Source organism: Rhinoraja longicauda, chromosome 28 (genome assembly GCF_053455715.1).
Source record: "Rhinoraja longicauda isolate Sanriku21f chromosome 28, sRhiLon1.1, whole genome shotgun sequence".
NCBI lineage: Eukaryota > Metazoa > Chordata > Chondrichthyes > Rajiformes > Arhynchobatidae > Rhinoraja > Rhinoraja longicauda.
This window is the reverse complement of record NC_135980.1, coordinates 1,088,272-1,108,943: the sequence shown is the minus strand read 5'-3', so window position 1 is coordinate 1,108,943 and position 20,672 is coordinate 1,088,272. Positions and strand designations below refer to the sequence as shown.

Sequence of the window (20,672 nt, the reverse complement as noted above, 5' to 3'; positions counted from 1 at the left end):
TAGTGTGTAGGAAGGATCTGTGGATGCTGATTTCAACCGAAGATAGACACAAAAAAAGGATCTCGACCCAAAACATCACGCGTTCCCTTTCTTCAGAGATGCCGCCTGCCTGCTGAGTTACTCCAGCTTTTTGTCTTTATCTTCGTTTTAATACAGAATGTGCGGACCTGGATAAAGAACAATAGGGAAGCGGGATCCATTAAATTCACGTGACTCATCCTCCGGCTCGGAGCTGTGTCATTCCCGACATCATGCAAAATTAAATAAACAATGCTGTTCCGCATTGGAAAATTGAGGCACTTATTTGTTCACAACACTGGACAGCCTCCAAAATCCTGTATCTTGTTTGTGTCTAACGATGATTCATATATCTCATGCAGGCCTCATGTAATTATGTCTCCAGATTTCCAATGTATCTGATCAGGCCCGGGAGATATATCTACCTTCATATGTCGTTGGACGTTCAGCCCATCTCACCCATAATACAGACTGTCCTCAAGACATCTCCATTGAATGTTCCGCTCCTTAGCCTTCATGTTTTTTACCTTGGTAGAAAAACAGAGCAGAAAGACTAATTGAGGAATTTGCCCATTCCCTGTGGCTCCACATGTCGATGCCAGATATATTCTTTGGGCACCAATTATTTCTCTGGTTACCTTCTTTTCAAAGTACTTGTAAAACCTTATCCCTGTGAGATGTGGTCAAAGAGTTCTGAAATGGAGGATGAAGTCCAAACAATAGGGTCCATCAGTTCTGAGTCTCCATCACATCACTTGCTCAGATGAACAGAGGGCATCCATCAAGATTAATAAGAATAACAAAGTGCTAAAATAACTCAGCGGGTGAGGCAGTGCCCCTTGAGAACATGGGTCGGGTTAGTTTTTGGTTAGACCCTTCTTCTACCAGCACTTTGTGTTTTTTGCCTTTGATTCCAACATCTGCAGTTCCCTGTGTCGACCTAATAATGCAAGGTTCTGGCTGATTGACGTTTCCTTTAGTTTGTATACATTTTACAAGCCAATTAAAAAAATTTGGTAGGGAATGAATATACATGATTGATCTGGATTATTTCCCTCACAATTGCACATCAGTAACTGATGATGAAGGGCTGGGGTTGGACTTCCCCACAAATGTTACTTGTGTTTTTTAAATCTTATCCTAATTGTTCATTGGATTATTTTACGATTGGGAACACGGGTGTTTGTATGAATTTAGAAAAGTGTTTTGGATTTCAGATTCTGTGATTCCATGAAATAACTTCCAACAAAGATGAATTGATAAAGATCACAACCTGAAGAAGGGCCTCGACCCGAAACGTCACCCATTCCTTCTCTGGAGATGCTGTCAGTTCCGCTGAGTTACTCCAGGTTTTTGTGTCTATCTTCAGTTTAAACCATAATCAATGTTAATTTATACGAAATAAATTATAAGATGAGAAAATGGCTTACTCCTTTCATTTGAAGCTAAATAAATACCGGAAACAGTTCTGTCGTCTCTATTATATCACTGACTCACTTATTTGAAAAATAAAGATATTTGGACAGGTACAGGCCCAACTTGCCCACCCCACATGTCCTAGCTACACTAGTTCCACCTGTGCGCATTTGGCCCCTAACCCTTAAAACCTGTCCTATTCATGTACCTGTCTAATTGTTTCTTAAATGTTTGGATAATCCCAGACTCAACTACCTCCTCTGGCAGCTTGTTCCATACCCCCACCATCCTTTGTGTGAAAAATTATGCCTCAGATTCCTATTAAAACTTTTCCCCTTCACCTTAAACCTATGTCCTCTTATCATCGAATTTCCTACTCTGGGCAAGAGACTCTGGGTGAGAGACTCTGTGCATCTACCTGATCTATTCCTCTCATGATATAATACACCTCAATAAGACCGCCCCCTATCCTCCTTCGGTCTAATGAATAGAGTCCCAACATCCTTGTAAATGTTCTCTGTACCCTTTCCAATTTGACATCTTTCCTATAACATGGTGACCAGAACTGAACACAATACTCTAAATGCAGAGAGAGTATACCAATGCAGAGTATCTGCAACATGACCTCTCAACTTCTATACTGAATACACTGACTGACGAAGGTCAACGTGCCAAAGGCCTTTTTGACCACCCTATCTATCAGTGACTGCACCTTCAAGGAACCACGCACCTGCACTCCTAAATTCCTCTGCTCTACAACACTCCCCAGGGCCCTACCATTCACTGCCCGTGTTAGACTTCCCAAAAGGCAACACCTCACATTTCTCTGTATGAAATTCCATCAACCATTTCTCAGCCCACAGAGCCATTCGATCAAGATCCGGCTGCAATATTTCCCAATCATTTTCACTATCTGCAAAACCACCCACTTTTGTATCATTGGCAAACAAGCCAATCTAGCCATGTATGTTCTGATCCAAATCATTGATACAGATGACAAACAGTAACCACTAGACACACCGCTAATCACAGTCCTCCAGTCCGAGAAGCAACCTTCAACCATCACCCTCTGCTTCCTTCCATGAAGCCACTTTTCTATCCATTCAGCTATCTCTCCTTGGATCCCATGTGATCTAACCTTCCAGAGCAACCTACCATGCAGAACCTTGTTGAAAGCTTTGCTGAAGTCCATATATAAAACATCTAGTCTGCCCCCATCGACCTTTTTGGTCATGGCTTCAAAACAAAAGATCAAATTTGTGAGACACGACCCACCGTGTCCAAAACCCTATCTCTAAATACCCCTTGTTGGTCCAAATTCCTGTGAATCCTATCCCTCAGAATACTCTCTTGTAATTTTGAATGACAGATGTTAAGCTCACTGGCCTATAGTTCCCAGTCTAGTTCCCTGTCTAGTTATCCTTTTGCCCCTTATGTATTTATAAAATCTTTTGGGCTTGTCCATAATGCGATCTGCCAGAGCTATCTCCTGGCCCCATTTTGCCCTTCTGATTCCCTTTTTTACTTTGGTTCTTTGTTCGTGAAACTCCTCCAGGGATACACTTGATCGCAGCTGCCTACACCTGTCCCACGCATCCTTCTTATTCTTGACCAATGCCTCAATTTCCCTCACCATCTAAGCTTCCTTACATTTGCCTGCCTTGCCCTTCACTCTAACATGGACGTACGTATCCTGAGCTTTTGTGAGCACACTTTAAAAACACTCCACTTGGCTGATGTTCCTTTCCCCTCAAATAAACTGCTCCAATCAACTTGAGCAAGACTTTCTCTCATACCCGCAAAGTTGGCCATACCCCAAAACCACCCTCATTCATCTCTCCAGAGATGTTGCCTGTCCCGGTGTGTTACTCCAGCATTTTGTGTCTATCTTCAGTTTAAACCAGCTTCTGCTATATTTAAATAAAATGCCAAAGCAGTTAATATATAGATATATATATACATTCAAGTTAACATACTGAACGTTTATGGGAATGCCATTCATCCAATTTATTTCTTTTGGGAATGGATCAAAACAATAAACTTTTTCTGAGCGTCCATGAATGGTCAACATGTAAGCTGCTGCAGATTATGGACGGGCTGCTATTCATAAGCTGTGGTGAGGGAGATATCGTGTAGTTTGCAGGAGGTTCCCGAACCGAAACGTCACTTGTCCATGTTCTCCTGAGATGCTGCCTGACCCGATGAGTAAAATAACACATGGAATTCCTTGGATTTACTGCATAGTTGTTTTGTGAAAGGACCGTGAATTAATTTCCATCTGGAATTGTAGTGGGAATCAGAGCAGTTACAAAACAGGTGGAGGGGAGGGGTGCAACCTTTACACACTGTTTTCACCACAGCAATTAAACAGCCATCAGCAGCAAGCACGGAAATATTTTGCCCACAATTATCAGCTTGAAATTGTCATTAAATGTGATGACAAAGACACACATATAGAGAAGGAAATTGCCATGGTGTTCCAGTGGCAGGAATTCTCCAGCTACACCGGGGATATCCCGGACAGCGGATGCTTAAATGTGGAAAAAAACACGGTTATTAAATCCAACGCAGAAATCTTGAGATCAACATCTGTGTTAAAATAATTTGTTGAAATATTAGTAAGTTTATTTGATGAAAATGTGGTGGATTTGAAAAGAACTGTTGGGGTTTCGGTTTTTCAGGATCTTTACATGGAACTGGTGTACTGACTCATCGCCTTTGTTCCTTTCAACGCGTCGATCAGGTAAACCCTAACCCTAAAGGTGGAGCCCACAATGCTCCATTGTTGACTGTAGAAAATGTGATAACGACGGGATACAAACAATGGAAATAATCAGCATGACAATCAAACTAGTTGGATAACTAGGGCAGCAGAGGGATGGAGAGAGAGGGAATGCAAGGGTTATTTGAAATTAGAGAAATCAATATTCCTACCGCTGGGTTGTAAGCCGCCGCAGCAAAATATGACGTGCTGTGCGTCCAATTTGCATTTAGCCACTCTGACAATGGAGGAGGCCCAAAACAGAAAGATCAGTAAGGGAATGGGGAGGTAAAATGTTTGCCAACTGGGTAAGATGAGGTCTTTCCTCTACTCCCAATTCCCCCGTCTCCACCCCAATTCATTACTTTGTCATACATTTTAAGATGTCCATTAGCTCCAATGCAGTAATGCAGACTATCTGCAAGATTCCTCATTATTTTTCCCTGTTCACTTGTTTTCACGTTTCCATGTGGCTCCACTCGTTGATGTTGTAGCGACCATAGGGATTGGTCCTGAGAGTCGAACCCTCGGATTGGCCAGCAAGGTCACATGGTGGTTTTGGCACCCAAAACCAAGCAGAGTGAAGAGGACTTCGATGTGAATAATTTGAGTTAATGGTCGTCTGCGATCTTGGTTGTTATCCTTTGTAACTGAATATTGCTACCGCAATAAACTTCTTTAACAAAGTACAAACCTTCAGACTCGCCATATTGGTGACCCCGACGTGATCTAGCCGATCACCTACCATGCAGGGACAAGACGCCCCTGCTCCGATTCTAACGCCCGGCGTACCACAGCTAAACGCGGTCAGCGTTCATCTTCCTCCGTTTTGGGCGCACCAACCACACCTTTGGTTTGCGCATGCTGAAGTCAAGTCAAGTCAAATTTATTTGTCACATACACATACACGATGTGCAGTGAAATGAAAGTGGCAATGCCTGCGGGTTGTGCACAAAAAGAATTACAGTTACAGCATATAAATAAAGTTAATAAGTTACTATTAGTGTCGACAAAAATTTAGTCTCTGGGGTTATAAAAGTTGACAGTCCTGATGGCCTGTGGGAAGAAGCTCCGTCTCATCCTCTCCGTTTTCACAGCGTGACAGCGGAGGCGTTTGCCTGATCGTAGCATCTGGAACAGTCCGTTACTGGGGTGGCAGGGGTCCCTCATGATCTTGCTTGCTCTGGATCTGCACCTCCTGATGTATAGGTCCTGCAGGGGGACGAGTGTGGTTCCCATGGTGCGTTCTGCTGAACGCACTACTCTCTGCAGGGCCATCCTGTCCTGGGCAGAGCTGTTCCCAAACCAGACTGTAATGTTGCCGGACAGGATGCTCTCTACAGCCCCAGAGTAGAAGCAATGAAGGATCCTCAGAGACACTCTGAATTTCCTCAGTTGTCTAAGGTGGTAAAGGCGCTGCTTAGCCTTACCCACCAGTGTGGCAATGTGCGTTGCCCACGTCAAATCCTCTGCGATGCGGATTCCCAAGTATTACCGAGAGTCATCATGGCGGACGAGACGAAATATTATTACCTGGTCAGTGCCCTACCGCCTGAGACGTCCGCGCGGGTGATGCAGTTCATCACCTCCCCTCCTGCAGACGGCAAGTACGAAGCGCTGAAGGTAATCATGCTTTGAACTTTCGGATTTAGTAGGCATGATCGAGCCGAGAGGCTTATGCATCTACCAGATCTCGGAGATCAGCTGCCGTCCGTCCTCATGGCTGAAATGTTGGCGCTGGCAGGTGGGCACAAGGATTGCCTCATGTTTGAGCAGGCATTCCGGGAACAACTTCCAGAAAATGTTAGGCTTTTACTCACGGATTGTTCTTTCGAGGATCCCGTGGCATACGCGGAGAAAGCCGATGCGCTCATGGTGTCGAAATCGCGAAAGTACAGTTCGATCAACAGAGTCTCGGCACCATCGGGCAGCCCGCCGCCACACCAAGATGGTGCCGCGACTCCCGCCATTTCTCCGAAACACCGCCAAAAAGATCCGCACAAGCGCGGCTGGTGTTATTATCATCTGAGATGGAGTAGAGAAGCCCGCAACTGCTGCTCACCTTGCACTTTCTCGGGAAATGCCTCGGCCGATCGTACATAGAGGCAGTTGCGATTTGCCAGAACCGACGCCTCTACGTCGTGGATCGATTCACAGACACAGAGTTCTTAGTCGATACGGGAGCCATAGTAAGCATCGTACCGCCGACCGATCTCGAAGCTCGATCGGGTAAGAGAGGGCCTACCCTCATCGCGGTCAACGGTAGCACCATCCGCACGTATGGTATGCGGGCAATGTCTCTGTCTTTCGGTACCTGCACGTACGAATGGTCGTTTATCATCGCGGAAGTCGGTCAGGCGATCCTGGGCGCAGATTTTCTCTGGGCCTTTTCGCTAGTGGCCGATGTCCGAGGTAAAGGCCTTCGATCCTCCGCTAGCAGCGATGAGCCCGCTGCTCCACCGCCTGCCACCCCGCCCAGCCCGACTGTCCAGGCCGTAGTCGCGGCCTCCGGCCCGTATGCTGAGGTCCTGGCTGAGTTTCCGGAGCTGCTCATTCAGCGTTTTGATGCTCCTTCTGCAAAGCACGGCGTTGTTCATTATATTTCCACCGAGGGGCCCCCCCGTTTTCGCTCGGGCCCGGAGATTGCCGTCGGACAAACTAATGGTGGCGCGTGAAGAATTCCAGAAGATGGAACAAATGGGCATTGTCCGTCGTTCCGACAGCCCGTGGGCCTCTCTGTTGCATATGGTCTCCAAAGCATCTGGGGGGTGGAGACCATGTGGAGATTACCGGCGTCTTAACGCCGTCACCACTGCAGACCGCTACCCCATACCGCACATCCAGGACTTCTCGTCTAGTCTGGAAGGTGCTATGGTGTTTTCCAAAATTGATTTGGTGCGGGGGTACCACCAGATTCCTGTGCATCCGGAAGACGTACCAAAGACTGCCACGATCACTCCGTTCGGGTTGTTCGAACGGTTGCGTATGCCTCTCGGTTTGAAAAACGCGGCACAGGCTTTCCAGAGGCTTATGGACCATGTCCGTCGGGAGTTGTCTTTTGTTTTTATTTATTTAGATGATATCCTGGTCGCCAGTCGCTCGGAGCAAGAACATCTGGTCCATTTACGGACCGTGTTCCAGCGGCTTCAAGACCACGGGCAAATCATTCACCCCTCAAAGTGTCAATTTGGTTTCTCCTCCATTGATCTCCTAGGTCACCGGATCACCTCGGCCGGTGCCACTCCTTTGCCGGAAAAAGTGGTGGCAGTTCGTGCCTTTCCGCGGCCCACCACGGCAAAGGAGTTGCAGGAGTTTGTAGGGATGGTGAATTTCTACCACAGGTTCGTGCCGGCAGCAGCACGGATCATGCGTCCGCTCTTCCAGTGTCTTGCTGGCAAACCTGTCGAGTTAGAGTGGTCCGCTGCGGCCGAGACGGCCTTTGGGGCAGCTAAAATGGCTCTGGCTGACGCCACCATGCTCGTCCACCCGAGCACCTCTGCCCCCATGGCCCTGATGGTCGATGCGTCGGATGTGGCGGTGGGAGGGGTCTTGGAACAGCATGTTGATGGCAGTTGGCAGCCCTTGCCGTTTTTCAGCCGACAGCTTAATCAGGCTGAGCTGAAATATAGCGCCTTTGACCGAGAGCTTCTGGCTCCCTATTTAGCTGTCCGCCACTTTAGGTATTTTCTGGAAGGTGCCCGTTCGTGGCCTTTACTGATCATAAACCGCTGACTTTTGCTTTTTCAAAAGTGTCTGACCCATGGTCGGCCCGCCAGCAGCGGCACCTGACTGCCATCTCCGAGTTTACCATGGATGTTCGCCACGTCGCGGGTAAGCTTAATGCAGTTGCTGATGCCCTGTCCAGGCCAGCCGTTTCCCCAATTTCAGCGAAGGAATACGAGGTAGATTTCCAGGCGCTTGCGGAGGAACAGCGCCTGGCGGACACTGCCTCAGCATATCAATCCACCACTTTGGGGTTGAAGTTGGCCCAAGTGGCTTGTGGGCCTGCGGGTACAAAAGTCTGGTGTGATATTTCCCTCCCCCGCCCCAGACTGGTGGTGCCGGCCGCCCTTCAGCGCCGGGTGTTTGATACCATTCATGGGTTGGCGCACCCGTCCATTCGCTCCACCTCCGCCTTAGTAGCCGCTAGATTTGTGTGGCCTGGCCTGCGGTAGCAAGTAGCCGCTTGGGCCCGATCCTGTGTTCCCTGCCAGACCTCTAAAGTTCACCGGCACGTACAACCTCCTGTGCAGGAGTTTGTGGTTCCCGAGTTCCGTTTTTTCCACATTCATGTTAATTTAGTTGGGCCTTTACCTTCCTCTAGGGGCTACACTCACCTACTCACGGTGGTTGACAGATTTACACGTTGGCCAGAAGCCTTCCCGTTGTCCGACATCTCCGCCGCCTCTTGTGCCCGGGCCCTGGCCCTGCATTGGGTGGACCGTTTCGGTGTTCCGTCCGTCATCACCACCGACCGGGGGTCCCAGTTCACCTCTGCCCTTTGGGCTACGCTAGCGGAGCTGTACATTTCCAGGCTGCAGCAGACCACGGCGTATCACCCTCAGGCTAATGGGCTCGTGGAGAGGTTTCACCGACAACTTAAGTCTGCCCTCAGTGCGCGGCTGGACAGCCCTGATTGGGTGGATCAGCTGCCCTGGGTCCTTTTGGGCATCCGTACTGCTCCTAAGCAGGATCTCGGAACTTCGTCTGTGGAACTGGTATATGGCTCGCCACTCAGAGTGCCCGGGGATTTCCTTCCGGAGTCCTCTGCACAGCAGCCCTCGGTTCCGTCGGTTTTAGCATCACTCCCGGCGTGAGTGGGTTCCCTAGCTCCAGTTCCTACTTCATGTCACGGGTGTTCCATGGTGCATGAACCGCCAGCCTTGAAGGACTGTGAATTTGTGTTTCTGCGTAGGGATGCCCATCGTTCCCCGTTGCAGAGGGTCCATGAAGGACCGTTCCGCGTGTTGCGAAAAGGAACGGTCACTTTCACCTTAGATGTTGGGGGCAGGAGTGAGCTCGTCTCTGTGTCCAGGCTCAAACCTGCCCACTTGGATCAGGACCGTCCTGTCCTGGTTGGTCAACCGCCTCGACGGGGCCGTCCTCCTGCAATCCCCTCCGACCCGAGACCTCCTGCTCCTGTGGTTCCTGCAGCCCCTCTTCTTACTCGTTCTGGTCGCAAAATCCGTCTTCCTGTTAGATTCAGTACCTCGGGTTCTGGGGTCATGTAGCAACCATAGGGATTGGTCCTGAGAGTCGAACCCTCGGATTGGCCAGCAAGGTCATGTGGTGGTTTTGGCGCCCAAAACCAAGCAGAGTGAAGAGGACTTCGATGTGAATAGTTTGAGTTAAAGGTCGTCTGCAATCTCGGTTGTTATCCTTCGTAACTGAATATTGCTACCGCAATAAACTTATTTAACAAAGTACAAACCTTCACTCGCCATAATGTTCTCCTCATACTTTGAGGGGACTTATTATCTCCCGAAATAATCTTATTTTTGTTAAAATACTTCAAATATATATTTTGTATTCTTCTTAATCTCTGCCAAAGATACCTCACAGCCCTATTAAGCCTTCCTGCACATCACCTACAGTCCTCTGGGGGCTGACTTGGTCCCAGCTGCCTGTACCTCACATTAATATAACAGGACAAGGGCGCAGTTCTTTCTGCTGCCGGTTCGGTGGCTCTTAAAAGAGCCGTTTGTTGTCGGTGGTGCACTGGCCGTGTTCAGGCGCGCTCCCCGCGGATGCGGCGGGCCAGATGGATGTCTTTGGCCATGATGGTGACTCGCTTGGCGTGGATGGCGCAGAGATTGGTGTCCTCAAAGAGCCCCACCAGGTAAGCCTCGCTGGCCTCCTGCAGGGCCATGACGGACGAGGTCTGGAAGCGCAGGTCTGTCTTGAAGTCCTGAGCGATCTCCCGCACCAGGCGCTGGAAGGGCAGTTTGCGGATGAGTAGTTCAGTGGATTTCTGGTAGCGCCGGATCTCTCTCAGAGCCACGGTGCCGGGCCGGTAGCGATGAGGCTTCTTCACTCCACCCGTGGCCGGAGCGCTCTTCCGCGCTGCTTTGGTCGCCAGCTGTTTGCGAGGAGCTTTCCCTCCGGTCGATTTGCGCGCTGTCTGCTTGGTCCGGGCCATTCCCCTTCAACAGCGGAACTCAGTGTGAAATACAGGGACTGGAATGACGGAGCCGGCTCTGGGAGCGGCTTTTAAAGCGTTGCTGAAGGGCCGGCCCACAGCTTGTGATTGGCTGGAGTGTAAGCGGTCTATCACAGTGTCCCAGCGCTGAGATTGGCTGCAGGTCTGTCAGCACCGGCCGGCAGTTTCAGAAGGTCTGAGGCCGGCGGAGAGAATATTATCAGCGACCAAATACAGGATTTAGTGACAGTTCAACAGTTCAACAGTTCAACAGAGCTTTATTTGTCATTCGGTACCAAGGTACCGAACGAAACTACATAGCAGTCACACACAAAAAAGAACACAAGACACATGACCCCAACACAGAGGGCGGCACGGTAGCGCAGCGGTAGAGTTGCTGCTTTACAGCGAATGCAGCGCCGGAGACACAGGTTCGATCCTGACTACGGGTGCTGCACTGTAAGGAGTTTGTACGTTCTCCCCGTGACCTGCGTGGGTTTTCTCCGAGATCTTCGGTTTCCTCCCACACTCCAAAGACGTACAGGTATGTAGGTTAATTGGCTGGGCAAATGTAAAAATTGTCCCTAGTGGGTGTAGGATAGTGTTAATGTACGGGGATCACTGGGCGGCACGGACTTGGAGGGCCGAAAAGGCCTGTTTCCGGCTGTAGATATATGATATGATATGATAACGTCCATCACAGTGACTCCAAACACAGTGACTCCACTGTGATGGAGGCAACAAAACTTCCACTCTCTTCCCCACGCCCACGGACAGACAGCTCGTCCCCGACCGACCCGCACAGTCCCCGCAAGGGGATGGAAGTCCCCGCGGCCGAGTCGCACCGGGCGCTGAGACGTCTCGCGGCTGAACCGGGCGGTGGAAGGCCCCGCGACCGAGCCGTGCACAGCTAAGTCCCGCGGCCGAGCCGCACCGGGCGATGTTAAGTCCAGCGGCCGAGCCGCACCGGGCGATGTTAGGCCCCGCGGCCGAGCCGCACTGGGCGATGGAAGGCCCCGCGGCCAAGCCGCACCGGGCGATGTTTAGTCCAGCGGCCGAGCCGCACCAGCGATGAAAAGTCCCGCGGCCGAGCCGCGCCGGGCGATGTTAGGCCCCACGGCCCGGGCACTGTTAAGCCGCACCAGCGATGTTAGGCCCCGCGGCCGAGCCGCACCGGGCACTGTTAAGTCCCGCGGCCGAGCCGCACCAGCGATGTTAGGCCCCGCGGCCGAGCCGCACCCCGCGCCGTGAGGAAGAGACCTAAAAGAGAAAGGTTTCCCCCACCCCCCCACCCACACCACCACCCCCCCCACCCACACCACCACCACCCCCACACATACACAACCAAAAAAAAAAAAACCCATCCCAACACCGACACACAACAAAAAAAAAAAGGAAAAAAGACGAACAGACTGCTAGCGAGCCGCAGCCATTAGGCGCCGCCACTTCAAAGGGGGAACATTGTTTAGTTTAGTTTAGTTTAGTTTACTTTCATTTAGTTTACTTTAGGTTACCTTAACTTTTAGTTTAGTTTATTGTCACATGTACCGAGGTATAGTGGAAAGCTTTTTTGTTCCAGTCAGCAGAAAGACTTTACATGATTATTATTAAGCCATCCACAGTCTACAAAAACAGGATAAAGAGAATAACACCTTGTGTAATATCAAGTTCGGTAAAGTCCGATTAAAGATCAAAGGTGCAGCAGGCAGTGAAGAAAGCCAATGGAATGAATACTCAACTCCTCATAACAAGAGGAGTTGAGTATAGGAGCAAAGAGGTCCTTCTGCAGTTGTACAGGGCCCCAGTGAGACCGCACCTGGAGTACTGTGTGTAGTTCTGGTCTCCAAATTTGAGGAAGGATATTCTTGCTATTGAGGGCGTGCAGCGTAGGTTTACTAGGTTAATTCCCGGAATGGCGGGACTGTCATATGTTGAAAGACTGGAGCGACTAGGCTTCTATACACTGGAATTTAGAAGGATGAGATGAGATCTTTTCAAAACGTATAAGATTATTAAGGGGTTGGACACATTAGAGGCAGGAAACATGTTCCCAATGTTGGGGGAGTCCAGAACAAAGGGCCACAGTTTAAGAATAAGGGGTAGGCCATTTAGAACTGAGATGAGGAAAAAAAAATGCAGTCAGAGAGTTGTGAATCTGTGGAATTCTCTGCCTCAGAAGGCAGTGGAGGCCAATTCTCTGAATGCATTCAAGAGAGAGCTACATAGAGCTCTTAAGGATAGCGGAGTCAGGGATACGGGGAGAAGGCAGGAACGGGGTACTGATTGAGAATGATCAGCCATGATCACATTGAACGGCGGTGCTGGCTCGAAGGGCCGAATGGCCTCCTCCTGCACCTATTGTCTATTGTCTATTGTCTCCAATGATATGGATGGTAATCAAGACCGCTCTCTAGTGGGTGGCAGGATGGTTCAGTTGCTGGCTCATGGTCGGGAAGAAACTGTCCCTGAATCTAGAGGGAAACATTTTCACTCTTCTGGACCTCTTCTTTTCTTATTGCTTTGATGTGACAGTTATTGCTTCGATGTGACAATTTGCAGGTGATATTTACTTCTAGGAACTTGAAGCTTTCAACTGTCTCTACTTTGGGGTCGTCAAACCACTACTTTGGTTTCCTGCTAGATGCAGGAAAAATGTTCCCAATGTTGGGCGAGTCCAGAACCAGGGGCCACAGTCTTAGAATAAAGGGGAGGCCATTTAAAACTGAAGTGAGAAAAAACTTTTTCACCCAGAGAGTTGTGAATTTGTGGAATTCTCTGCCACAGAGGGCAGTGGATGCCAAATAACTGGATGGATTTAAGAGAGAGTTAGATAGAGCCCTAGAGGCTAGTGGAATCAAGGGATATGGGGAGAAGGCAGGCACGGCTTATTGATTGGGGACGATCCGCCATGATTACAATGAATGGCGGTGCTGGCTCAAAGGGCCGAATGGCCTCCTCCTGCACCTATTTTTTATGTTTCTATGTTTCTATGTCAATGTAGTTTGGGTATGTGTTAATTTCCTGAAGTCGATCACGATCTTTCCTGGCATTGAGGGTAAGGTTGCTGTCATGACACCAGGTTACGAGTTTCCCAATTTCCTTCCTTTACTCTGTCTCATCATTATTTGATGTCCCACCCACAAGGGTGGTGTCGTCTGCAGATTTGTAAATTGAGTTGGATTTGAATTCGGCTGCACAGTCGTGCATGTATAAGGAGTAAATAAGGGAGCTGAGAATGCATTATTGTGGAACACCATTGTTGAGGATTAATGTAGATTTGAATTGAATTGAATACTTTATTGCCACATGTGATCCCATAGTGAAATTCCTTGCATGCATGCCCTAGGTATGCAAATAGACACCTACAAAGGACGCTTGCAAGGTTACAAATTCCCCCACCCACGCGAGCTCCCCCTTTGTTCTTCCCCCCTTCCCTGCTGGACCCCCCACGCTGGGTCCTCCATTGTCCATTGTTCTTCCCCCTCAATGAAGCCCCTCCAAGCCGGTTCCTACATATGGTTGCATATGGTCTTTGCAAATGTTTCTACTGATAGATTGCAAAGATTCAGGAGAACCAAGGATCTGTGCAAACAATGAAATAATGGAAATTACTAATAGGAAAGAAACAGAGACTGATGTATCTCAAAACAGTTCGTCCATCAAACACTGATGATCTGGCACCCATTTTTTTGGTGATCCTAATAGTCCGGCATCTTGCTCAGTCATTGTGTGAGGAGGGCGTTCCAGAGGGCAAGCATGGTGCATGGCGAAAGTCAGGGCTGTGGTCCAGAACACCAGGGGTCAGGAATGTGGGTGGATTTCGTCCTCAGAACTTGTCCATTTCCTGCTCCCCTGATTCTGAACGGATTTACTGTAAAATTCTTTACACTACTGTTAGCAAATGACATGGTAGTAAATTTTATTATCAATAGGAATAACATTAATTTGTCCGGAAAATATACCAGTCCAGCACCACTAAAGGCCCAAGAATATTACATTCCACTGTTTGGAAACAGGTGTCTCTGCTGGTTATCATCTTCCAAAATTATTTCAGATTTTAAAATCACACAACATATAGTGAAGATAGACACAAAATGCTCAAGTAACTCAGCGAGACAGGCAGCATCTCTGGAGAGAAGGAATGGGTGATGTTTTGAGTCAAGACCCTTCTTCAGACTAGAGTCAGGGGAGAGGGAGTCTGGAGATATGGAAGAGTAGGGTGTGAAAATTACAGATCAAAGCTGATGGTGATAAGGACAAGGACAATTGCTTATTGTTAGCTGAGGGGAAGGTCAGTGTTATTGAGTCAGGAGGACAGTAAAACTAGTCGGAAACTAGGATGGGGAGAGACAGAAAGAGAGGGAAAGCAAGGGTTACTTGAAGTTAAATAAATCAATATATCATATCAAAGGGTTAAAAGCTGGCCAAGCGAAATATGAGGTGCCGTTCGCCTCACTCTGATGCCAAGAGGAGGCCCAGTACAGAACGTTCAGTATAAGAATAAGAGGGGTAGTTAAAGGGTTTAGCAACTGGCGGATCACATAGGCCTAGGCAGACTGAGCAGAGGTGTACAGCGAAATGATCGCCAAGCCTGCGCTTGGTCTCACCAATAGATAGGATTCCACACCTGGAACACCGGATAGAATGGATGAGGTTGGAGGAGGTGCAAGTGAATCTATGCCTCCCCTGAATAGACCGTCAGGGTCCTTGGAGTCAAGGGCGCAAGTATAGGGAGAAGTGTTGCATCTCCTTTGGTTGCACAGGAGAGTATCTCGGGAAGGGGTGGTTTGGGTCGGAAGGGATGAGTGAGCCAGGGAGTTCCGGAGAAAACGGTCTGTGCGGAAAATGGAAAGGGGTGGAGATGGGAAGATGTGGCGTGGTGGGATCCCGTTGAAGGCGGTGAAAATGCCAGGGATTGTGTGCTGTATGCGACAGCTGATGGGGTGAAAGGTGAGGACGAGGGGGATTCTGTCCCTGTTGTAACTGGGAAATGGGGAACAAGAGTGGAGCTGCGGGATACGAAGGAGATCCATGTGAGGATTTCATCACTCCATTATAGATGAAGCCCTCACATGGTTCTCATCAGAATCCCGCAGCTCCACTCTTCCTCCCTCTCCCCCCAGGGTATCGTAGCTTCAGGAGGGCATGTCCCGCGTGGCCGAACAGAGGACTCGATGGATTGAGGCCTGCAGGAGGAAGTCACTGATTCGGCACCTTGTTCATTGGACCCATAATCCTAGAAGGGGAAAGCTGCTCTGCCGGTCCCTGCTTGCGCACCAGAGACCAGAGACCGGGAGGATGGAGTCAGTGATGTCCGGAGAAGCAGCAAGGCCGGGGGGGGGGGGGGGGGGGGGGGAGGGGAGAGGAGAGGGAAGCAAAGTTTGGCTTACCCCACCCGCGTGGTCGGCTGCGAGTGGCGCACCGGGGAACAAAGGACAGGCAAGGAGAGCGCTGTGGTATCTCTGACTGAAAAAGTTTTTCATCATCTCAGTTCTAAATGGCCTACCCCTTATTCTTAAACTGTGGCCCCTTGTTCTGGACTCCCCCAAGATTGGGAACATGTTTCCTGCCTCTAACGTGTCCAACCCCTTAATAATCTTATATGTTTCGATAAGATCTCCTCTCATCCTTCTAAATTCCAGTGTATACAAGCCTATTCTAAATTCCAGTGTATACATGTCTTCTTAGGAAGTAGAGGCTTAGTGTGCTTTCTTCCTCTTTGCTTCAATATGGGTGGTCCAGAAGACCTTGGTTATATTTACTCCAAGGAATTTGAAGATTTCCCCCATCTCTACTTTGGTGCCTTCAATACAAACTAGAGTATGTGTACCATTTCACTTCCTGAAGTCGATCACGATCTCCTTTGTCTTGCTGACAATGAGCGAAAGGTTATTGTACCGACACCAGGACACGAGATTCTCAATCTCCTCCCTATAGTCTGACTCATCCGGCTCCCAATGTTGGTGTCATCTGCGAACTTGATGGTGTTTCAGAGACTTTTAAATAGGCAGATGGGAGTGCAAGAAATAGAGGAATATGGATCTTGTCTCAGTGGATGAGATCAGTTTAACTTGGCATCATGCTTGGCACATACATTTTGTGCCAAAGGGCATGTTTCTGTGCTGCACTGTTCTATGTTCTAGGAAAGGGGCAACACAAGCAGATATGGTGATAAAGAAGGTATATGGCATGTTTGGATTCATCACGATAGAACTCGAAGAACCATGTTGCAGCTGTGTATATATTTGATTGTGCCACAGTTGCAGTATTGTGTGTAGTTCTGGTCAGTGTTGCAGTGCTAATTTTTTAGGTGTCGGAGCTGTCACTGGTGCCGTAGCGGCTGCTGTTAAATTCATCGCTAGGTAAAATTTCCCGCTGTTTATTTCGGTGAGCTCCGGCAGCACTGCATCCCTGGTTCTGGTCACCATGAAAAGGTTGCAGACGAGATTTACCAGAATGTTGCATGGATTAGAGAATATTAGATATGAGAAAATAATTTTAAAAATCGGCATTTTATTTTGAATTGGGCAGGTCTGTCGCTGTTTCTATAAGTGCCTTGGCAGTGAGTTCCAAAGGCGCCATTTTAAAGAAGAGCTCGAAGAAAACCACCATGAAGTTGAGCAGGAAGGAGAGTTACAGCGACTACATTTACCAGGTTCTGAAACAGATCCATCCCACCACGAGCATCTTCTCCAAGGCCACGAGTGTCATCAACTCGTTGACCAGACATTTTGGAGCGCCTCGGCTCGCCTCCGAGGCCTCCCGTCTGGTGCATTACACCCGCCGCCAGACCATCCCCTCCCGGGAGATACAGAGTTCCCCCCGCCTCCTGCTGCCCGGAGAACTGGCGATATCCGCCGTCTCGGAAGGAATGAAAGCAGTCACCAAGTATATCAGCTCCAAGTAGAAACTCCATCTAAAGCTGCCATTTAAGAGTCACTCGAGTTTTAAATGAGATTCTAATTGATCAATAACTTTGTTGGTGTCAATTGGCTATAATGAAAATCAAATCACTGAAAATTACAAAAAGCCGGAGACCGTCGGGTCAGGCAGCGTCCGAAAAGACACAATCAACGCTTCAAGTCAAGAATCTTCCTCGGCTTGACATTCGATATACAATCAATAGAATATAAATCTTGTCCCCGGTAACGTCAAACATTTATTTGTCTGAAGGGTCTCAACCCGAAACGTCGCCCATTCCTTCTCTCCAGAGATGCTGCCTGTCCCGCTGAGTTAGTTCAGCATTGTGTCTACCTTCGATTTAAACCTGCAGTTCTTTCCAAAACATGTATTTGTGCTCTGCATATGTTGAAATTGAAGCCATGTCTCAAGGCATCCCATTGCGTTGCTCCATTTCCATTCCGCTTTTAGCTCCTTAGTTTAGTAACAGTAAGTTATAGATATAATTGAGGTGACACTTCTAATTCATTCGATTATTCAAGTTCAAATGAAAAAAAGCGATATTTTCTCGTCTCAATTTATTTCTACCAAGCCCACAGGGATTCTTTTAATCAATTCAAATATTTAATAGGTTAATATTTGGGATCATAGAACTGTGACCTTCAAAACACAAAATTCACACAAACGGCCGCGTGCCCAACTGTGATATTAAGTGAACAATATAAAATATGATTTGCAAAGTACAGTACATAAAATGTCTAGCCAATTCCAACCCCAGCGCGTCGTCGCCAGCTATTGATAAGCAATTCTGAAGAAATGAATCCAGATCAATAAATCCATTTCCTGCCGTTATTCGTTTATTTGCCTTGTCAAATCGTCTACAAACAAGTCATTGACGCAAAGGTCTTAAATAAGGACTGCAGCAAAGATAATCACCTAATCTTCAAATGCACCGGGCGAATAAAACCGAATGGATTTGATAAATTTACTGTGACATCGATAATTTACACAATTTGATTAGTTGTTAATGTAGGTGTTGAAGCGAAACTTTACAACTCAGCGACTACTTAAAGTAATTCTGTTGGGAGGGCTTTGTAGCGAAATTGATATTAAATCTTAGGTTGTTCCATCTTAGACTGGGTTACATGTCGTCCTCCCCGGGAACAGATTTGCTGTTTTCTTGATTGTTTGGTGGCTCTGAAAAGAGCCGTTTTATAATAGACCGTTAAACATTTCATCCCCTCGAGGCCACACCGTCATCAGACGATGGCGGTTCCCTCTACCGACGTCTGGGTCCGGATTTGCGTGGGCGCCCCACCGGCCGCTGGATCCGTCCGCGGGCCGCGTTTCTTCCTCTGCCCGGCCCATGTCGGCGGTAGTTCCGCGCCGTCCGGGGCTGGAGACGGGCCCCGGCCTTGGTGCGGGGACGGACGCCCGCTCTGGGGCGGCGCTTGAAAGGTCGGGCGACGGTCCTGCGCGGTTTGGTTTGACGCTTGGGGCCCTTCCTCTTGGGCGACGACCTCTTGGAAGGGGCGGCGGTGGGTTTGAACGACCTCGCTTTCTTCTTAGGCTTGGCCGACGCCTTCCTGCGCACGGGTCCCGCTTTCTTTTCCCGCTTGGGCGCCGCTGTCCGGTTGAACCTGAAGGAGCCGGAGGCACCGGTGCCGCTGGTCCGCACCAGCGAGCCCCTCTGCACCAGTTGCCGCACCGTCCGGTTGACGCGGTTGTTGTTGCGGCTCACGTCGTACCCCATTGCCGATAGCGCTTTCTTCAGGGCGGCCAGCGAGATGCCGCGCCGCTGCTTGTTGGACGCCGCCACCGACAGGACGCGCTCGGTAACGGTGGGGCCGACCGGGGCCTTCTTAGCCCGCTGCACAGGCTGGGGCTGGGGCTGCGGTTGTTGTCGTTGCCGCCGCCTCTTCACCGCCGCTCGCTTATCCGGCGCCGGCCGCGCCAGAGGCGGGGTGGTGTTGCTTCCCCCGCCACCTCCGCCGGAATCACTGACATCGTCCGCCTTCTGGTTCTCAGCCATGTCGGAGTGGCCCAGGAACCGCTCTTTTCTCCTCTCTCTGGCTGAAACTAGAGGAGCGAGGGGCAGCAGCCGCTTTTATGGGGCGGAGGCGGACGGTAATGAGCAATCCCGGAAACTGCAAGGAATTCCTTCACCCGCCATCAACATTCATGGCACTTTGAGAACGTTCGTCCAACAGCATCTGGAACATATTTTGGCTCATATGTTCAAAATCTCCCATTAACGTATTTGTAGTCAGTCACAATTTCAAAAAAAAATGCGAATGCAATAAAGAGGGGAATGTACGGGATTGTGTCGAATGCTTTCGAACCAATCTAGATTTTAAAACGACTGTTCTTTTATAGTTTCTCCATAATAAGAAACAAACTTCTCACGCTGCTGCCGGACTAGCGCTCTCAAAGTGACAAGAATGTTGAGTTCTCTTGATCAAAATGCCCAACATCAAGTTATGCTGTTGCCCAATTTATTTTTGGCGGAGTTATTTTCGCGCTGTTTAATATTGCTCTCAATCATTTTTTATTACCAGAACGGTCCTTGTGAAGGGGGTTGGTACGCCGACAGGACAACGAGCATAAGCCAATATCGTAATAAGCGGGTGGTTTATATTGACTCCATAAATAATTTTACACAGGCAGAAATCACCGTATCTCCTGCCAACACTGAGTTCTTGCCCAAATTCCCATTTCATGACGAAAAACTTTAATTAAAATCCCCTTTCTCAAAGTCAAATGGCAATTTTCTAAGAGGTTTTGTAAACTATTGAATAATCAGTAGGATGGAACTTCCGAGTTAAATAACATCAGGCAAGGACAATCCCAGGTAGAACAATTTGGTTGAACTTCAATTTATAGTATTTAAAAATGAGTGCGGCCCCTTTGAATGAAAATGCTTTATTTGGAAGCCTACTCCTTGATGGCACTGGAGTCTAACGGTTTTAAAAATGTTACATTTAAAAAAAAAGTTTTTGCGGGACTTTTGAAAATACGAATATTATCCTGGTTACAGGTAGCAATTGCGCATTGACTAATTTAATTTGCATAAAGTGCTTTTTATGGATTCAACAACAACCAATCAAGGAGTTTCTTTTCGACCAATGAGCTAATTGTAATAACCACCAATCAAAGGTTGCAATTACACCCTAAGGCATTTCCCCACAATCAGAAGCAAATCTAAAGATGGAGATGCGATAAACACCGATGAGAACGTGCTCTTTCGCGTGATACTGCTGATGTTTTTTTAATGTGAAAGCTGAAGCAATTACAGAAAGATCCACAGCACATAAGATATAGGAGCAGAATTAAGCTATTTAGCCTATCGAGTCTACTCCATTCAATTATGGTTGGTCTATTTCTCCCTCAACCCCATTCTACTGCCTTTCCACAATAACCTTTGATGTCCTTCCTAAT

General features: G+C 48.5%; 2 protein-coding genes across 2 annotated transcripts; both read right to left on the bottom strand.

Moving 5' to 3' along the window:
- Positions 1–9,923: 9,923 nt before the first annotated feature.
- Positions 9,924–10,334, bottom strand: LOC144607240 (histone H3-like). Its single transcript, XM_078423932.1, has one exon. It carries the CDS (start codon positions 10,332–10,334, stop codon positions 9,924–9,926), a length of 411 nt encoding a protein of 136 aa, XP_078280058.1.
- Positions 10,335–18,513: 8,179 nt separating this feature from the next.
- Positions 18,514–19,266, bottom strand: LOC144607373 (uncharacterized). Its single transcript, XM_078424162.1, has one exon. The coding sequence runs from the start codon at positions 19,264–19,266 to the stop codon at positions 18,514–18,516; it is 753 nt and encodes a 250-aa protein (XP_078280288.1).
- Positions 19,267–20,672: the final 1,406 nt, after the last annotated feature.

What these genes read in the sequence shown, in the direction of transcription:
- LOC144607373 (XM_078424162.1), bottom strand. Translation starts at nt 19,266, where the DNA reads ATGGCTGAGAACCAGAAGGCGGACGATGTCAGTGATTCCGGCGGAGGT.
- LOC144607240 (XM_078423932.1), bottom strand. Translation starts at nt 10,334, where the DNA reads ATGGCCCGGACCAAGCAGACAGCGCGCAAATCGACCGGAGGGAAAGCT.